The 21,026-nt window shown below is 43.6% G+C and overlaps 1 protein-coding gene across 11 annotated transcripts in view; it reads right to left on the reverse strand.

Annotated features, from left to right (window-relative positions):
* The window catches only part of PTPN3 (protein tyrosine phosphatase non-receptor type 3), a 188,594-nt gene that overhangs the window by 115,216 nt on the left and 52,352 nt on the right, over positions 1-21,026 (reverse strand). For 10 of the 11 annotated variants that reach the window (XM_053265901.1, XM_053265895.1, XM_053265893.1 and 7 more), the window contains exon 7: positions 19,359-19,411. In XM_053265901.1, the coding sequence (XP_053121876.1) occupies positions 19,359-19,411 (53 nt within the window). Of the gene's footprint in view, positions 1-6,490; positions 6,571-19,358; positions 19,412-21,026 lie in introns of those variants that run through there. The other variant, XM_053265900.1, reaches the window with a different exon arrangement.

Below are 21,026 nucleotides of genomic sequence, written 5' to 3' on the forward strand. Positions count from 1 at the left end.
CTCCCTTCCCCTCTAAAACAGATGACCAGGCAGCCTGGGAAGACAAATGAGCTTTCTGTTGGTGGGTTTAAAGTAACAACCACCAAGCAACCCTCCCTATGTGATTATTACTAACTCTGGGTTTTTAGACTTCTCACTTATTATTGAAAGCTATCATCCCTGTTATTTTTATGTTGTCATAAATGTGGGACAGTCAGAGAGGTGTTTGTGGTTTCTGGCCTTTCACCAGGCAAAGGGAGGGGTGAGTCTTGTTGTCAGTTAGCTCTGTTTGGGGGTAGCACAGAGAGCACCTCCTATATGATTTTGGATTGCACTGAACAGTATAAGACTATGGGACCATAGTCTCCATCATGAATTCTTCATCCTGCCTAATCTGAAAAGGCAAGATTCACAGCTGATCACTAGCACAAGCGAGAGTTGGGCAACGTGCCTTGAGGTCAGGCTAGCAACAAGACCAAAGGAGGACATACCTGCCCCTTTCAGAGAGGCATCAGCATAAAAGCAGACCCTCCTTCAAAAGTCAAATCACTCAGGAAGGAATCCTTCAAATCACTCAGGGAGGAATCCTTCCACCCAAAGAGATATCAGTTTGAAATATGTTCTAAATGAAGCACCAATAAATGGTTTCCCAGCTCGTTAAACGTTAATTAATTGGTTAACAACAACCCAGGGCAGAGTTGCTAATAAATAAACTATAGATGTGTATCTTTCACACCTGAAGATATTGCAGTTCTGAGATAAGCATTCAAGAATAGCCCTATTCCCCACACACAAACATTTACATAGCTTACTCTTGCCTTTTGTCTGGCAAGTTACACACAAGAGAGATTAAGTCCATGCAGCAATAGACATCTTTGTTTTGTACAGCTTGTCCCATCCGCCAGGGAGGGAGAATGGCTTGGAAACTGCCTTAGGGCACGTATCAAGGTATAACTACCCTGGACAAAGTACATGGCTTCAAGAGTCATCAGAATCCTAAAGGTCCCAGAGACTTGGAGTCTGTTCCACAGGCTCTCATACATACAAATTGTAGCCTTTGCTCCCTGCTCTTCATTCCTGCTTGCTACTTGTGAGGAAGACTCCCTGTCCTACTGCCATGCAACCAACGCACCAATGTACCTGGGAAGGATAGGTGAAACTAGCATCTTACCCCTCTAAGCTCCCTCGGCTCTTCTCCCCTCCCCACACTTCTCTGCTTCCCTTCCCACTCTCCAGGCACCTTTTTTACTGCAAGCCTCTAGCCGGGATCTGATTTAGAACCTTAGCCAAAGTATTGCAATTAAGACTCCTGTTTAGAACATTAGCCAAGATTTATTGCATTTGTCTAACCTAACTCTTTTTAACTTCTGTACCCCCATGTTTACCCTTAATAAAGCTTTTTAAACTGTACTTCTATTTCCTCGTTCTTTCCAAAACACCAAACTTGCTTAAATTGATTCTGAGAAAGAACTAATGCCACAATCCAAGCTAATTTCCCCACTTCAAACCAAAAGCATAGCAGGCACATCTAGCCAATCACTCCAGAGCAGTTCTGGTAACAGTCTGTCTTTGTTAATATGCACCAGGACATGCATGATGCAAGTTACCCCTGATAACTGAGCAAAAAGACACATTTTAAAGTGGTGATTCTCTGATATTTAGCAGGGAGAGAGCAACTGGCTCTATTCAACCCCAGCACGGCACCCCTCTAGTGGCTGTTGCTGGTATGTGCCTTATGAGATGGTAATTTGGTTGAAGGTAAAGTAACACCTTAAGTGGCACAGTGGGGAAATCTTGACTAACAAGCAGAAGGTTGCCAGTTCAAATCCCTGCTGGTATGTTTCCCAGACTATGGGAATTAATAATAATATGTTTCCCAAACTATGGGAAACACCTATATGTATTCTACACCTCCTGTATTCTATTTATTATTATTATTATTTATTTACACAGTCAGACAGGTGTTATTGACTGGTTTGTTTTATCCAGACATCGAGTCCTTCCCAAGGACCTGGGATGATGATGATGATTAATTTAATTTCTATACCGCCCTTCCAAAAATGGCTCAGGGCAGTTTACACAGAGAAATAACAAACAAATAAGATGGAACCCTGTCTCCAAAAGGCTCACAATCTAGAAAGAAACATAAGATAGACACCAGCAACTGTCACTGGAGGTACTGTGCTGGGGGTGGATAGAGCCAGTTACTTTCCCCCTGCTAAATAAAGAGAATCACCACATTAAGGAGGTGCCCCTCTGCCAAGTTAGCTACCAAAGAAAACCACAGGGCTCTGTGAGTGGCAGGAGTCGAAATCAACTTGACGGCACACTTTACCTTTAAAGTTGTGCTGTCGAGTCAGTGTCAACTCCTGGAGACCACAGAGCCCTTGGTTTTCTCTGGTAGAATACAAGAGGGGTTTACCATTGCCTCTTCCCACGCAGTATGAGATGATGCTTTTCAGCATCTTCCTATATTGCTGCTGCCCAATATAGGTGTTTCCCATAGTCTGGTAAGCATACCAGTGGGGATTCAAACCAGCAACCTCTTGCTCCCTAGGCAAGTTACTTTCCCGCTGCGCCAGAAAAGTGGTATATAAATATTTCTAGTAGTAGAGTGAGACACATTAAGACTGCAATCAAGTGTAGACTTGCTTCTGAGTGAACCCAGTTAGACCTGCATCCATGCATAGAATCCAGCTGCATGATCTATGTCACCTCTTCTCTATATGCTTCTCCTATTCATCTGAATGTATGGCATGTCCCTCTCCTGAAGATTTTTCTGAGCTTGCAGCTTGTAACTCTGTCCCTCAGTTCTGCACAGAAGAAAACACCCATACTTTTTCTTCCATCTGTAGAATATTTAATTTGTACGCTGACAATATTCTCTCTACTTGAAGATTTTCTTTAAATGCAGAAGAAAAGAATGTGCTGCTCCATGTTCATATGTGGTTTGTTTATAACTAGTTCTTAAGATTGCTTGAATCTTGAATTCGTTTGCTTGAAATGAAACAAAGTTTCTGTTGGTTAAGAAGATGGTTCTCCTTATTGTTCCCTTCCTCAATATTTGAAAAAAGGAACCTAACATTTAAACCTTTCAAATATTTCGGTAATCTTTACTCCTGTAAGTCCAGTCTTGTTTGTTTATAAGCCTTTACAAACAATTTTAAAATGCATATATATTCCAAAACAAAATAAAAGCTAAAATATTCTCAAATTTTAAAAATCTCATTTACAGTTTATTACAATATTTTTTTAATGTAACAAATCCAGACAAAATTTTGCTGAACCAACTTTCTCTTCTTGCTCATTAAAATAGAGCTTGGGAAGACAACATCCAGGCATTTCCAAAAGTATCTTATAGTACATTAAAACTGACTTTATGGATCTAGCTTCTACTGAAGGAAGCCCAGTCTCAGTTCTAAGGAAGGCAGCTGGGGTCTCTAAGGGTAATGACAGAACATTCCACAGGAACTTATTTTGACAAATATCCAGCTCTTTCAAAACATATGGTTTTTGCACCCAGATTTCAATCTCATATAGAATTTGGGCAATAACATTCCCAACAAATACTTTTAGGGCAGGAACCACTAATCTGCCTCCCCTGGAATAGTAGAAGTTCAAAATAGCTCTAGTCGACTTCAGAGCTGTCAATTTTATAACTGTGTTTTCCACGTGCCTGTCTCATCTAGATACCCAGATATTTGAAAGAGGTTGTTTGTTCTATTTGATGTACACCCATATTCCATTTATATCTGACTGGAGGTTTACTAAATACCATCACCTTGATTTTAGAATAGTGGACTTTAAGAAATGTGTTTTGATAGTATTCATCAGATGTATGCAACATTCTCTTCAGCCCAACCTTAGTCAGAGATCTTTTGGCCCTGTGCAGATGGAGGGAAAACATTCCAAACAGCTCAATTTGGTAACAAGGTTGTTTATATAGAAATTAAATAAGAATAAGAACATAAGAACAGCCCTGCTGGATCAGGCCCAAGGCCCATCTAGTCCAACATCCTGTTTCACACAGTGGTCCACCAGATGCCACTGGGAGCCTACAGGCAGGAGTTGAGGGTATGCCCTTTCTCCTGCTGTTACTCTCCTGCAACTGGTATTCAGAGGCATCATGCCCCTGAGGCTGGAGGTGACCAATAGTCCTCCGGCTGGTAGCCGTTGATAGACCTCTCCTCCATGAAGTTATCCAAAACTCTCTTAAAGCCATCCAAGTTGGTGGCTGTCACCACATCTTGTGGCAGAGAATTCCACAAGTTGATTTTGCGTTGTGTGAAAAGGTACTTCCATTTTTTGGTCCTAAATTTCCTGGCAATCCATTTAATGGGATGACTTCTGGTTCTAGTGTTATGTGTGGGAGAGAAAATTTTTACTCTATCCACTTTCTCCACACCATGCATGATTTTATAGACTTCTATCATGTCTCCCTGCAGTCGTCTTTTTTCTAAACTGAAGCAGACCACTAAATTTCCTCAGGAGTCTTTGATGAGGAACTTTGTCAAAAGCTTTTTGGAAGTCCAGGTATACTGTGTCAACTGAGCAGCCAATTTCTATTTTTTTCACAGAAAGGTTGGGGAAGGGGGGCCCTAGCCCCCCTTAGGGGTACCTGTGCAGTTCCTAGGCTTACTCATGAGAAGGGCCAGGCAGCAGGGTCAGCACTGCCATCACAGAGAAGGAAGATTCTTCATATGTAATGCTGACCCAGGGTGGACCCTGCTTGGCCAAGAGAATAAAAGGCCTTGGGGACACCCCCTCACGAGAAGAACCATGTGTGGGGAGAGTTGCCAGCAGAATAACTTATAATGTGTGATGATAATACAATCCCTTCTCCCACAGACAGATCTCTCGTGAGAGGGTCAAGCCATTGGGGCTCTATATCAACCAGGCTGTTCTAGGAAGTAAAGCTGCGGGGATGGAAGTAAAGCTGCTCTCTTTGGTGGAGACTGCCACCAAATAGCTGTCAATGCGTGTCCACTGCCAGCTCATCTGCACCCTTGCTTGTGCAACCCTTCTCTCCTGTGGTTGTTGGAAATTGGAGCTCCTCATTCCCATGATTCCCTGCACCGGCAGATCTGCATACAGTGCAACGCTGGACCAAACCCAGGAATTTTGAATGGGAGTAAAGATCTGTCCCCACACCCAGTGCTCCCCTGTCCATGCATGCGGTCAGTCTCTGATAAATGGAGCATCAAAATCTCCTTTGGGTGCATGCAAGGCTTCCCAGGGGAGAAGGGGGTTGCAGTGCAGTTCTATCTTTGACCAGAGAGAGTAGGGTCCCTATGGCCCTCTCATAAGAGTGTGAGCTTGCTAGCAACAGGAGTATGGTTTGGTTTGCATGGACTGCTTTGTCAGGCTGATCCCTTGCAAGAGCAACCTAGGTCATGGTGGGACAGAGATAGACCCCTCAGAACCCTTTGCCCTCCCTCATATGTATTATGTCCTAGGAAGTCATCATATTCTTTTCCCTTTCCAAAGTAACAGGGAAATAGTCCCCACCCAAAAAATCATGCTCGTGTAGGACTATTTTGGTGCAGGGCTTTTTGGAGAGCAGTGATGCCATCACTGTCAGAAGAAGCACTGGCATGGCATGGTATCTAAAAGGATCTAAATGCCCTTTCCATGGTGCAGCCAAGCAGACCACTCTGAAACTGCATGATCATGCTCAGCACATCCCCTTCAAAATCGTGACCAATCGTGGCTGCTCCATTGACATTCTAACACTGCCTACAGTCTGGCCATGGAGCTTGCTGGGATCAGCCTTGGCGGCCATGCAGCAGGGAGGGGCTCTCCCTCATGGAACCAGAGTTGCTAGACTGTAGTTGGACAAATGTAGGAATGCCTGAGTGCAATACTCTCAGCTCGCCTCATCTCACAGGCTGATGTCAACACTACAAGGAACTTTAACTGATAGAAGTCTGAAGTCACAGGAAATCATGGGTGCAAAAGACTTTCCCGTGCTAACTGAACAAAGAGGCATATTTTTAAAAGTGATTTTCTTTACTGAGCAGAGGGGAGAGCAACCGTCCCTATCCAACCCCAGCACAGGATCTGTTGGAATGTTCAGGACCCCCCACCCCCCGCCCGAACCTTCTGGGCAGACCTTGACTGATATAATGCTGCCACCACCAGTTCACAACTTAGGAAGTTTTTTTCTGACCCCTCCCCTGCCGAGGGTATACCAGACAGGGTTGAACAGGATACCCAGACTCCCTCACAGTTTCACCATAGACCTGAAACTGTAAAGTGGCCACATGGAGAAAATATTGGAATTGTGGCTCCTTTGGCTTTGGGAGGTGCGTGACTGGGGCCCCACCTTTCCGCACTGAGCACTCATGAAACAGTATTAACAATTCAAAAAACTTTATTATAAAATAGTACATAAATTTGAGCAGATAGGAAAAATAGAATAGGCTTCAGCCTTATTAAGACACCCAGGCAACACAGAGAAAGAAAAGAACAGGCTAACACAAACTGTCTACAGTTACTGACCCTACTATACCTTTATCTTGGTCCTTGGGGCTGTAATACTCCATAGGCCTCCAAGCCACCTTCTCAGCTCAAGCTTAGTAAAGCTTCAGGGAGAGAGGTAGGGGTGAGTCCGAACCGGTCCGGCGGCCATTCTAAGGAATGGCCGAACTGCCGGACCGGTTCGGCCCTTGCTGGTCCGGGTCCGGGTGGGGGGTATAACTTTAAGGCCGGGAGGGCTTTCTTACCCCTCCCGCCTCTTCACCCCCTCCAGCGCCCGTATTTAACCAAATAACGGGGCGCTGGAAACCAGCCGCCCCCGCCGCCGCCGCCGCCCCCCCCCAGCAGATTCACATAGAAAGGTGCCCATACCCCTGCCGCCGCCGTCGCCCGCCCGCCCGCCCTCCCTCCCAGCTGCCCGCCCGCCTGCCCAAGTCCTTACCCAAAGCTGCAGGGAGTAAACGAGAGGAGCTCCCGGACAGAGCTCCTCTCGTTAGAAAGGCCTGATGCAGAATGAAGGTGCTTTGCGCGCGCGCACATGCGCGCGCCGCAAAGGACACCGGAGGCCCGGTCTACCCGCCGGGAAAGGGCCGGGTAGACCGGGCCTCCGATCGCCGGAGGCGCGGTCTACCCGGCCCTTTCCCGGCGGGTAGACCAGGCCTCCGGCGTCCTTTGCGGCGCGCACATGCGCGCGCAAGGCGCCTTCATTCTGCATCAGGCCTTTCTAACGAGAGGAGCTCTGTCCGGGAGCTCCTCTCGTTTACTCCCTGCAGCTTTGGGTAAGGACTTGGGCGGGCGGGCGGGCAGCTGGGAGGGAGGGACGGCGGGCGTGCGGGCGACGGCGGGCGTGCGGGCGACGGCGGCGGCAGGGGTATGGGCACCTTTCTATGTGAATCTGCTGGGGGGGGCGGCGGGGGCGGCTGGTTTCCAGCGCCCCGTTATTTGGTTAAATACGGGCGCTGGAGGGGGTGAAGAGGCGGGAGGGGTAAGAAAGCCCTCCCGCCCTAAAAGAAAGGGCCCCCCTTCGGTGCCGGTCCGGACCGTGCACATCTCTAGAGAGAGGCACTTCACCACCTTCTTCTCTCTCCAAAACCTCAGAAGAAACTCCCCATCCCCAAAGAAAAGAAACCCCTCCTCTCAAAAAGGAGGGGAAAACCAACTCTTAATTTAATTGGTTCCCATGTGGGAGACTGCAGTCAATTACAGGTTTTGGTTTGTGGTCTGACCGTGATGTCATCTATCCTAGGCCCAGACTCTGCTAACCCTTTGCTCACTACAGCATCCCTCTAGTGGCTGTTGCTGGTGTCTACCTTGTGTTTCTTTTTAGGTTGTGAGCCCTTTATGGATCAGAGGAAGAAAGGAATATAAATGTAAAAACACACACACTCCCAAGTATTCAACCTATAATGCTGAATAAATGAGCAAGCAGAGGAAGAACTGCCAAACCACAATATGCTCACCACACTATGAGGAGAATGGGCTGTTACCTCCTGAAGGAGTTGCCAGACCAGTGCTCTAAGTTTGGACTATTAACACATATATCCAGTGAGACAGTGTGGTAGATGACACCTTTTGCCCCAACTTAGTTTAGGAGAAAGATATAAATAAAAGAAAACTCTAAACCCTTTGCTTCATTTAAGGTAGAGCTTGAGCACTCATCTTACATATAGCATAACACACATTTTTTCCTTCGGCTAAACTGGTTTTACAATAGAGGATGGGAGCAAAAACTCCAGGGCATGCTTAAAAACTTGATGAAAAGCAGAATCAGTTCACTGAACATAATCCTGAGCCATTTTTGGAAGGGCAGTATAGAAATTGAATTATTAATAATGATGATAATGATAATAATACTCATTACTCATAACTCATAACTCATCTCATAATGAAAGACCCAGCAAAAGGTGCAGTTCCAAGTAATTATAGACCGATAACCTGCCTGCTAAGCATGTTCAAATTATTAACTGGAATAATAGCAGATGAAGTCATGCAACACTTATAAACTAACAGCTTCCAGCTAAACAGAAAGAAATTGCCCAAACACCAGAGGCACAAAAGACCAGCTGCTGATTGACAAAATGATTTTAGAAAATTGCAAAAGAAGAAAAACAAATCTAAGTGTTGCATGGATTGACTACAAGAAAGCCTTCGATTCATTGCCTCACACATGGATACTAAAATGTTTAGAAACAACTGGTGTCAGCAAAAACATTCAGATATTTATTTTAAAAAAGCAATGGGCATGTGGAGTGCACAGTTAACAATCAATGGCGAGACACTTGGACAGGTAAGCATTAGAAGAGGCATTTTCCAAGGGGACTCACTATCCCCTCTGTTGTTTGTAATCGCCATGACCCCACTTTAGACCCCACTTTGATCATGACCCCACAAAACAGGCCTTGGATACCAAACATCTAAAACATCAAGTAAAATAAACCATCTGCTGTACATGGATGATCTGAAGTTGTATGGAAAGTCCCATTCAGAAATCGAATCACTGCTAAACACTGTCCGTATATTCAGAAGTGATATAGCAATGGAGTTTGGACTAGACAAGTGTGCTGCATTAATAAAGAAAAGAGGAAAAATAAGAAAAGGAAAAGGAAAAGAACTATCCAATGGAAGCAACATCAAGAACCTGGAAGAGAAAGCACATTACAAATACTTGGGCATTCTCCAGGCTGATAACATTGCACACGCTGAAGTTAAAAGAAAAATTGGAAGTGAATACATCAGGAGAGTTAGAAAAATCCTCAAGTCCAAACTCAATGGCGGTAACACCATACAAGCCATAAACACCTGGGCTATACCTGTTATTAGATACACTGCAGGAATAATAGACTGGACCCAGGCAGAGCTAGAGACGCTAGATCGTAAGACCAGGAAAATCATCACCATCAATCATGCTCTGCAACCCCGCAGTGATGTAGATAGGCTCTACCTCCCTCACAGCTTAGGTGGAAGAGGAATGCTGCAAGTCCATCAAACAGTAGAGGAGAAGAAGAGAGGCCTTGAAGAATATATCAAGGACAGTGAAGATGCACTGAAAATGGTCAATAACGCGAAACTATTCAACACCAATGAAACAAAGCAGGCCTACAAGAAAGAGCAAGTCAAGAACCGAGCAGAAAAATGGAGAAATAAGCCCCTGCATGGTAAATATTTGCACAATATAAGTGCAAAATCAGACATCAGCAAGACCTGGCAATGGCTTAAGAATGGCAACTTGAAGAAAGAAACAGAGGGTTTAATACTGGCTGCACAAGAACAGGCACTAAGAACAAATGCAATAAGAGCAAAAGTCGAAAAATCCACCACAAGCAGCAAGTGCCACCTTTGTAAAGAAGCAGATGAAACCGTGGACCACCTAATCAGCTGTTGTAAAAAGATCGCACAGACTGACTACAAACAAAGGCGTGACAAAGTAGCAGGGATGATACACTGGAACATCTGCAAAAAAAACAAGCTACCTGTAGCCAAACATTGGTGGGACCATACAATTGAAAAAGTTGAAGAAAATGAAGATGTAAAAATATTATGGGACTTCCAACTACAAACAGACAAACATCAGCCACACAATACACCAGAAATAACTGTAGTCGAGAAGAAAGAAAAACAAGTTAAAATAATCAACATAGCAATACCAGGGGATAGCAGAATAGAAAAAAAAGAAATAGAAAAAATCACCAAATACAAAGATCTACAAATTGAAATTGAAAGGCTGTGGCAGAAAAAGACCAAAATAATCCCAGTGGTCATTGGCACCCTTGGTGCTTTCCCAAAGCAACTTGAAGAGCACCTCAACACCATAAGGGCCACAGAAATCACCATCAGCCAATTACAATAAGCAACTTTACTGGGAACAGCCTATATTTTGTGACAATATCTATAATAACCAACAGTATTGACGATAAAATTCTGGCACCCCAGGTCCTTGGGAAGGACTCGATGTCTGGATAAAACAAACCAGTCAATAACACCTGTCTGACTGTGTAAACAAGAAATAATAATATCAGACATATCTCCTTCCTGTCCAACAGAACTCCAAAACTCAACAAGCTAATGAAATGGCCACTAGGAACAAGACCTTCCACTGTACAAGGCTTCAGAGGGTGCTTTCATCAAATTCTGGAGCACCCTGTTGAGGTCCCACTTGGGGATCAGTTGTGCATGGCCTGCATCCAGACCACGCTGGAAAAACTAAATACTGAGCTTACATATGCTGTTAAAGGATCCTTGCCAACCTTATATCACCAGGAGACAAAAGACCTCCAGGTAGCCTGGTAGATGGCTGGAATAATCCCATCTGGAAGTTGTAACAGTGCTGAGTACTCTGTCATTATATGCTTTCTTGCTCAGTGTCTCCCACTTAGTTGCCAAGCTGTGAGATTCAGCCAAGATGGAGTATTGGACCTTAGAGAGAAAATCAGGTTCACAATTTGAAATCAGAGGCAACTCCTGCGAAAGGCAGAGAAATCTGTAAACCAAACTCTGCAAGGTCAGAGGGGCCACCAGGATGACTTCTACCTGAAACTCCTGGACGTTTTTGAGGCCTTTCACCAGGATTGCTGTCAGCAGAAAGTTGGAAAGCAGAGTGCCTGGCCACCGAGTCATGAGAGTGTCTTTAGCCTCTGCACCCTCACTGGCTAACCTGGAGACAAAGCAGGGCAGCTTAACATTGCTCAGGTGAGATAAAGAGATCCACTGATGGTTGAATGAACTTGTTCACTATGCTGAATAAGACTCTTCCATCAAGGACGGGACTCATGTGCTCCCATCTGTTCATGAGTGTTTTTGCAGTGGACTTGTCCATGCATACTAACATGTACCTGTACTCCAGCATGGACTGAAATTCCAGAGCCAACTTAATCACCCAGTTTATGCCGTGAGCCGCTTCCAACTGGAACCATCTGCCTTGTGCAATCAGGTGATTGTAATGCTTACCTGTAAGGCTTGTATCTGATGTAACCTGTACCCCTCCAGTACAGTAACCTGTACTGCTCCAGAACTGATATCCCCCAATGTAGAACTATGGAGTGCCACTACAAAAGGCAGTGCTTCACCCAGTGGGGAACTACCACTTGCATCAGAGATTCTGTTGCTATGTTCAGCAGCCATTAGAGGGGTTACAAATGCATCCTTATCCAAGGCATGCAATCTATGGACACATTCATGGAGACCAGTCATTAACATCTCCGTTCCTTGAAGAACCAAGTACGGTACTGAGTTTCAATCCTGAATTTCCTCTTTTTCACAAAGCGGTTTAGGTTTTTCAGGTTAAGGATGGTCCTCAGTCCCTGCCTTTCTTTGGAACAAAAATAAAATAAAAGAGTAAACTCCAGTACATTTCTTCTATCACCTTCGGCTCCATTCAAGATTTCAGAGATGAGATATAGTGACTGAAGTGTTCTGTGACTACAGACAGTTTTCTATTGCAGTTTTCCCAATCGCGGATTTGAGTATCTGTGACTGGGAAATTGTGACAGCCCTTGCCAACCTCAACCTGAGTATCCGTGGTTTGGCAACTTTAACAAAAAAAAAACATTCTGGAAGGGTTGGTGTCATTTCTGGGGGTGGGGGATTATTTGAATTGTTTACCCTTTTTTCATTTGCTTTGCAACCGCGATTCCCCTAACCCCATTTGCCATTGAAACCAATGGCTCTCCAACCGTGAATTCGCCAACCACGAGGGTTTCCAGGAATGGAACCCTCCCAGTTGGCAAGGGACAACTGTACATCTATTTTGAATCTTTCTTACACAGTTTGAAAGACCCACTGAGCTCCAGAGGTTGTTTCCCATTCCTGGTCAAACAGTCTGAGATAGCTCTGCACTAATGCATGAAACCAGGAATAATTGTGATTAGTAATGCTTGACTCCCTTCTGTGGAACGTGATTCACTCCCCACTTTGGGCCTGTTAGTCCAGAAAGGAAGACCAAGCATCCTGCCTTAACTTCTGGTGCTTAAAGGGAAACTTGAAGGGATTAAAAGAAAGTCCCATGGACTTTGGTTCATTTCCCCCCTCACATCTGCTGCTACCAGAATTGCTCCAGATATTAAACAAACAGCTTAACCCCTTAAAGGCAGTAGAGGATAAGTTAGACCTAGACATATCTATATTCCAGCTCAAGCTAGAGGTGTCTGATTCTTATGTCTGAAATCATGGCCCTGGAGCAGAACTGTATAGTCTGGGCTCACAGCCGCCAGAGTAGTTGCCTTGCTCCGCTGGTTTTAAGCAACAATTGGCCTGTGGTACTAGATTTTTATTCATAGTACAAATGTCCTAGAGAAAATGGCCATGGATGCTCTTTCCTAAGAACAGTATCAAATCTCTTATAATCTGTGTTCTGTAATAAATCACCAGCATCTTTGGGTAGAACTGCCCCCTGACACTAGAGTTGTGACAGGGCATTCTAAGCATATCCATGATAGCCACAGGAATTCTGTGTACCTTTTAAGCAGCTATATTAAGTTCTTTGCCTTCTGCAAGATGCCACTCTACATGAATGATGACCTGAAACCAATGGGGGCATGTAATAATAGGTTTGGTTAGCTGAGATGGAGGGAAGACCTCCTATTCCCCCTTCCTCTGGTTTGTGAGGCCTGGAGTTGGAAGCTGAGACTCCAAACTTACTCTATACACCTTCCATAGAAGGGTGGAAGTGAGAGAATAACCTGATGAAAACCTATGAAACCTATGAAAGATCCACATTGTGCAGCCCTTCTCTTCTGTAGCTCCTCATTATCAGAGACAGAAACATCCACCCCCAAGGCTGGTTAACTGGGAGGTTCTTCTAGCAGAAGAACAGGTATATAAGGGAACAACTGTTTCTCCTTGCCATGCTTCTGAACACTGGATTGATTGTAGGTTTTCTCAGAGGTATAGCTTCCTTTGATCCCCATCCTCTCTGAACCTCATGAGTGATCCATCATGCTAGGCGGCCCAGGATTGACTCCCATATGAACTCCCCCTTGAACTTCCTCTATCATCACTCTTTGTAGCCAGTTATGGAGAGGAGACTGTAAAGGAAGAACTCCCCTGAGATGGTGTTCTGAAGAAAGGATATCCTCCTTAGTCCATCCTGGAGTTACTTCTACTGCTGTGATCAGAGTTTGAGGGCCTGATCAGCCATGTGCTATGGATGCCCCTGTGATCCCTTCTTCTGGGGGGTAGAGTGCAGTATTCACCAACATTCACTGGATTTACACTCCTTTCACCCTCTAGCTGTGTGGGTGATGCCTAGGTCAGGGGAAAGGATGTCCACCCTGTTCAGGTGGACTGTGTCTTATACACCCCTCTCTTGCCCACATTTGACCCTCTGCACCACTTCTGCAACACAGACTACATATCATCTCCCACCTTGTGGTATTTGTGCTTTGGGGGCTGGAACTGGCTCATCGGATAGAGGTTTTGCCCCATTCTGAGCCCTCCTCTCTCACTGCCACCATTGCTGCTACAGCCACTGTTGCTGGAAACAAAAATATTTTTCTCCCTCCCCACCCTGACTGACTAATCCACAGGAGGAATGAGGAAGTAGAAATAGAAAGTCAATTGAGCTCTGTCATAAGTCTGCTCTTCAGAGTGAGACAGAGTCAAAGCTGGAGGTGTGGAAAAGTTCCTCCCTCTCTAGATGAGGGTACTGAAAGCTGACTGACCCCATCTTTGGAAAGAGTACAAGAAGCAACTGGTTCATGGATTCATTCCACCACAGAATTCTCTCTCAATATTTTATAAATTACAAACATCGAGACAGCAATACCTGCAGTGTGGGAATCTGAAACAATGTTCTTGATAGTCTTGGAAATGGAACTTTTAAGACCCAACAAAGCCTTCACATGGCTTCCTTTTTGCATGAATGACAACCACTGTAATTACTTCACACTCACTTATTTAGCGAACATGTGCTCAGTATATGCTTTTAAAGTGTTTTTGAAGATAGTTTGTGTTTGGTAACAGATCACGTTAACACATTTAAATAAAATGTGGAATAAGTTACATATTAATTTGAATGCAGTTTGTCAAACGTTAATTGTTCCCTAGGCAAATGGAAACTCTCTCATACACCATTGCAACTGCATTTAGAAACCAACATGGCAATGTAACTACCGATGAAAAAACTTCAGTGACATAGACTCTGCAGTCAAACTATAGGCAAAATTAAGGAAGGCCAACAAACAAGTGTTCATGCAAAACACTCAGAAAATTAAGGCATAATGTGCAGGCAGCTATTTGAGAAAAGCCTCATCTAAATATGAGCAGGTTGGGGGGGTGGGGTGGGGGTAGGCTCTGAAGATGGGATATCCAACTCTAGAATACCCAGAATTTCAACACAATCTCCACTAGCACACTACTGCATTCTGCTTTCCTGTACATAGTTACCTAGTACACCTTTGAGGATATTTGCCTCCAGCCAATTTTTTCACTTTCATATACCATGCTCATAAGAAGTAGTGTGAAATGTCAACAAATCACATCAAGAATTAGAGTTCATTTTGCCACTCCTTATGTACCTTTTCAGCCAGGAGTTCTCAGAGCAGTTTACACAGAAAAAATATTAAGATGGTTCCGTAATCAAAAAGCACTCACAATATAAAAAGAAACACAAGGTAGATACCAGTGACAGCCACTAGAAAATTGCTGTGCTGGACTTGGATAGGGGCAGTTGTTCTTCCCCTGCTAAATATAATGGAAGCTACCACTTTTAAAAGAGCCTCTTGCCTGGTTAGCAGAACAACACTTCTCCCAGTAGGTGGGGGAAGTCTACCTTACATTCCTTTCATGCCTACAAATACCTTTCAGGAACCTGTAATGCATGGAGAAAGAAGAAAATGGGTGCACTATATCAGGATCAAGAGAGGCACAACTTAGGCTGCAAGTCCAGTATCACAACGGGGGGAAACAAGCTTAATAGCATATCTACACACACACACACACACACACACACACACACACACACACACACACACCTGCTCAGCAAAAATATTCTCAAAGCACTTTACACACCAAAAGGTATGAGCAAATGCTTCCCTATTCCAAAAGGGCCTGCAATCAAAACACATAAATAAAAGTCATGCTTGTTTATGCTTTTGCAAACATAGTTTTATATACCTATTTATTTTTATGGGAAGTCCAGTTCTTGTAAAAGCTTCTAAGAGTTGCTGAAGCCAATCAGCAGCAGTGTTAGACCAGAGCAGGCAATATACTGAACACTGAGCTGCTGGCCAAGGTCATCCTCTAGAACAGAGAGAATGTGCATGTACACACTTGTACAAGAATTCCTGGACTTGCAGTTCATGAGAGAGCAAGCATGTCACACAGCCAGGAACACATTTCTCAAACACCCTACTAACATGACGGGTACTTGATCCAACAAGAACTACACAAAATGAAAAAGATCAGAAGTATCATGTCCATAGGAACACAGGAAGCTGTCACATACTGAGTCAGACCATTTCATAGAGATTCTTGAAACTTAGCTAATTGCATGACACAGACTGGCAGGTTATTACTGTTTTCTTGACAGCAGCTTCCATATGAGCAAGGGTTAGCAAGAAGCTTCCATCCAAGACTAGACTAGCAGTTCAACATTTAGACTGTTTAATTTGAATCAGCCTTAATTAGCATGGAGAAGAGAAACCTCATCTTTGCACAAGTTTTTCTCAAAAACCCTGCTTCTAGCAGTCTCTGACTTGAAAGTTTTTGATATCACAAGGGATATGTGGTCTCTCCTTCCAAAATTCGGAAGGTTTCTCTTTATTAAAAGGTGGGACAAAAGTCACTGAAAGAGTTTTGTTTGGAGATCCTATTAATATGGAAGAAGCTCTTACTCTATTTTGCTCTGATAACATGTGCTTGGAGTCCATGGGTCTCTCTGCCCCTAGACTCTTGGAGATGGACTCTGACATTTTGAAATGTGTACCTAACACAAGTAAGTATCCAAATTTACAAGGCATATAACTTCTTAGAAGTTAAAAAAAAAATTTGATGACACCTCCTGATATATTTTACACTGCCTCTGGATTTAGGACCATCTGAAGTAGTGAAAAGTGATCACAAAAAAATATGATACAATTGTCTGACACTGAAGAGTTAAGAAGGTGGAAAGAACCACTGCTTAGCCCTGGCTTTTCCACATTATATATCTGAAGATGAAAAGCAGACGGGCCTAAAATAACCAGATCAAGAGTCCTGACTATATTAAATTACAGATCTTGATTGGATATCTACTAAGCTATTTATTTATTTAATTAATTTCTATACCGCCCTTTCAAAAATGGCTCAGGGCAGTTTACACAGAGAAATTATAAACTAGTTAGTTAATATTTGAGAACATACAAAACCAGTATCATTCCCAGGATTTTAGGGAACAGCTCTGTCAGTAGGACTTGACAAATCCCAGGCACCAGGGAGCCATGATAACTAGAAATGTAACCATGACATGTGGACTAGGTAGCTAAGAGTGGAGTTATTAAATAAAATGTTTGTCTCAGGCAGCCTTGTTTCTATTCTAAGTATATTACTTGTAAAGGGACTAAAGAGAAGCCCATTTACCTTCCTCCCCCATAATGTCACTAAATGTGGTGATTTTGTTGAGTGTCCATTATCTGGCTCCTAGATCCAAAGAAAAATTGCCATGGCCTGCCTAACAAGTAAAGATGATCAGCAGGAACAAACGGACCATTAGCTAGTATGTGGAATAGGAGATATTTAACCCCATAGAAAGAAACAACAATTTTCGGAATGGGACTACATATATATCTGCATGGCAGCCTATTTAGCAATAAACCACCTGACTTCCTTAGACTCGAGGCAGTTTATGTCAAAACAATGAAGACAAGAGAAGGTGGTAGGGGAAGGCGGGGAGAAAGAAAAGAACCTCCCCACACACAAATGTTGAAAATTAAAAGCCTGACAAAATAGATAGGTTTTCAGGAGCTTCTTAAAGGACAGAAGAGAGGGGGTATTACGAATCTCAGGAGGCAGAGTGTTCCATAAGGAGGTGCTGCAACAGAGAAGGCCCTCCCATGAGCCCGGGCCCCACATACCTTCCCCCTGGGCCCGGAACTCTGAGAAGGCCCACCTGAGACGACCTCACAGGGCAGGTTGAAGTTGTACGGGAGAGGCGGTCCTGAAGGTACATAGGTGCCAAACCCTGAAGTATCACAAAAGTGCATAGCAAGGTTGTAATATCACAAAAGGGCTGTAATATTATCACAAAAGGTTGGAGTGGGTCCGGGGACAAGATATGCCCCACCCCCATATCTATATTTTCACACTCACAAATACTTTTAAAGTCTCCCAATTTTATTGGCTGCCTTCCCTCACAAAATAAAAAAATAAAATGTATTTTTTAAAAAATGTATACACACAGGTGCTTTATGCTTCCAGATTTATTTACTGGCTTGCTTCCCCTCACAAAGAGAAAGTATAATTTTACTCACACCTTTAAAGCTTCCCAACTCTAATGACTTGCTTCCCCCAGAACTCTAAGGAAAAAAAATTAATGTACTTAACAAAAGCTAAATGATATTATTAATACTAGTATTGGAGCTTAAATAGTGTTTTTGTATGTTCCAAGTGAATTACAGGCCGGGATCCCTCCTTTTATAGAAAGAGAAACATATGTAATAAATAACAATACCTGGCATGTACATAGTACTTCCAGATATTCAAAATACTTCCCATTCATTACGCAGAGAAACCTTTAAAAAGTTTTAACACTGTGTTAAGTTTATAAACAAAACTGGTTTTATATGAAGAAACATTATACAACCACCACCAACAAAACATTTCCAACTTAATTTCCAGGCTTGCCTTCCATCACAAAAGGAAAAAATGAAAGAACAGTCACACCCATACACCTTTAAAGGTGTCTAATTTTATTTACTAGCTTGCTTCTCATAAAGAGAAAAATAAATGTACTTTTACACACAAACACCTTTACAGGTTTCCAATTCTATTTACTGGCTTGCCTCCCCTTATAAAGTGTTTACACATAAACACTTAAAGGCTGCTGCTTCTTTTTTAATTGACCCAGATTCTTATACCTTTGAGAACACAGAGCATGGAAAACAAAAAAAGCTTAAACAAATGAGATTTGCCCATAACACCACCACCACCACATCTACAGGCCAAGAGGCCTCATATCAATCCTGAAAGCATTAAAACTGCACACCAGGAAAAAACTTCATGCTAAAATGCCTGTTAGGCTGCCCAGAAACACCTCCCATACTGGCCACAGCTTGAGGGAATTGCTGGACACAGGATGGGTTGGACACACTGCCTTCCCACCCACCCATCACCATCCACATTAAATGCATTTTACTTAAGTCTTCTTGGAGCCACTGACCAGGCACCCAGTGCTGCAGAGCTGAGGCAAAAAGGTGGCAGTAGGGAACCCAGATAGCGTGGACCCTAGCACCACCTCTTCCCTTTTGTTACAGAAGGCAGGAGGTAGTGCTAGGGACCACTGACCCCACCAAAAGCAACACAGATTTGGTACAGCACAGCAACATTGGACACCCAATTAGTGATACCAAGACAACTTTTTTTTAACCCTATTAACACTAGCAAATGGAAACACATTTCAACATTAAGTCTTATGAATGGAAACATATCTATTCAGATCGCAACCTGCTCTCAAAATATCTTCAAAATATTATCTAAGAAAAGAGCTCCTCAGACAAAACACCTAGATCTGTGTGGACAACATGCCAGCATCATTCACTCAGGAACTGGCCAAGAAATCAGGCAATATGGATCAAAAAGTAACAACCTTTAACACTGCACACAGATGAGATAGAACCATATATCCGTGGTGCCCTAGTGGTTAGGATTTGGCAAAAAAAGAAAAATAAATAGAACCAAATATTTTGCTGGTAATAATATATATCATTACTTACACTGAACTGCATATGAGGCAAGTACAACAGCTGAATTAACAGGACATAACAATCTGAAAGTAAAATTTAACACAGGTTGATAACATTCTCTTTGAAATATGGGTATATTATAAACATTTATAGCCTATCCTACTCCACCCTCCCTTTTATCTTCACAATCACCCTGTCAGGTCTGTCAGGCTGAAAGGTAAATGACTGGTCCAAGGTCACCTAATGAACCTCATGGTTGGAGCAGGGGATTGAAACTTGGTCACCTCGGTGGTGTTATCACTTGCAATCAGGTCTCCCCATCTGCTCTGGATGAGACCACGGATGAAAAGGAAGACTGGGTGCAAGACCCTGCCCGGAGCACTCAGGAGCCTCAGACACCTCCAAAACCCCATGTCCCAAGACCTGACTCAGCCCCACTTTGTAAGGCCAGAGGACACCCCACTGCTATCAGACTCTGATTCTGAGGAATCAATGAAGGACTCAGCCACAGACTTGTTGGAACCAGAGACTAAAGCAGCAGAAGACGGCCCTTTACACAGTCTGAAGCCTTGCTCTGGGGGCAGAGTTACCTTGCCTGAAACCAGGGCTGCATTGATAAAAGCCTGCAGTCTGCTTCAGGTCCTTGTCAGAGCAACAGCTCATATGGAGCTCTTCTTGGACCTCCTGCTTTCAAGATGCCCCGTGGTTCCCAACTCTGAGTGGTTGACCTCAGTGTGCCTCTGTTTTAGCCTTGTTCTCTGTACCCATTACTCATTGGCTGACCTCAGTCTGGCTGACTCTGCTTTTGCCGCCCAGTGTATTAGCCATCCTCTGGCATGAACTTTGATTGCTGGCCTGGCTTTTACCATGCTTCCCAGTACACCCAGTACCATCCTCTTTTGGAGAGTGCCAGGATGAACCACAGCAGGTTGTAGTCCAGCCCAATGCTCTAACGACTAAAAAAAACTGGCTCTAAGTGTGCATGCCAAAACATGGCATCAAGACAATGTAGGAATGTATTTATAATGTCATTCCATCTTCTAAGCACAACAAAATGTTTTATCATCCTTCAGCAACCAAAATACATTTTAGTTTGAATGAAAATGTCCTTAAATCCTTTCACTATTTTTCAAACTAGTCCCAGAACCAGCACAAACTCCTTATCCTTCCCTTCAAAGCTTTCCATGGCCTTGCCCCTGTGTATCTCCTAGTCCTCATATCCCATTACCCTCCCGCCCATGATGCAATTCCTTCAACTCTACTATCTTCTGTAATCCAGTTATGTTCAAAGCATGTTTACTCAGAATGCCTACATAATTAAGCTACAAGTGTAATGGTAAATCCCTTTAAAACGATACTTATGTTTCAAAGTTGTTTTGAAAATCAAGAAAGTATTTCCATTTCTGGAAAGCTGGGCGGGGGGGGGGGGAATCAACCCAGCACACAATAAATATGTTGAACAGACAGATGCATGGCAATGTAACTGACCCAGGATTAGCTTATAGTCAACATACTAACAGTTTGAGGTAAAAGGATTTAGTATTAAGGTTTAGATGAGACTCTTAGTATTTTTGTAAGTACATCATAAATAGGAGCCTCCTGCATACCATGCCCATGCATGCAGGGACAGTGAAGTGAGGGGGACAAATGCCCCTGGGCCATGGGGGGCTGCCAAGGTGCCCCCTCACCCCACTCCAT

This window comes from Hemicordylus capensis, chromosome 6, assembly GCF_027244095.1.
Source record: "Hemicordylus capensis ecotype Gifberg chromosome 6, rHemCap1.1.pri, whole genome shotgun sequence".
In the NCBI taxonomy this organism is placed as follows: domain Eukaryota; kingdom Metazoa; phylum Chordata; class Lepidosauria; order Squamata; family Cordylidae; genus Hemicordylus; species Hemicordylus capensis.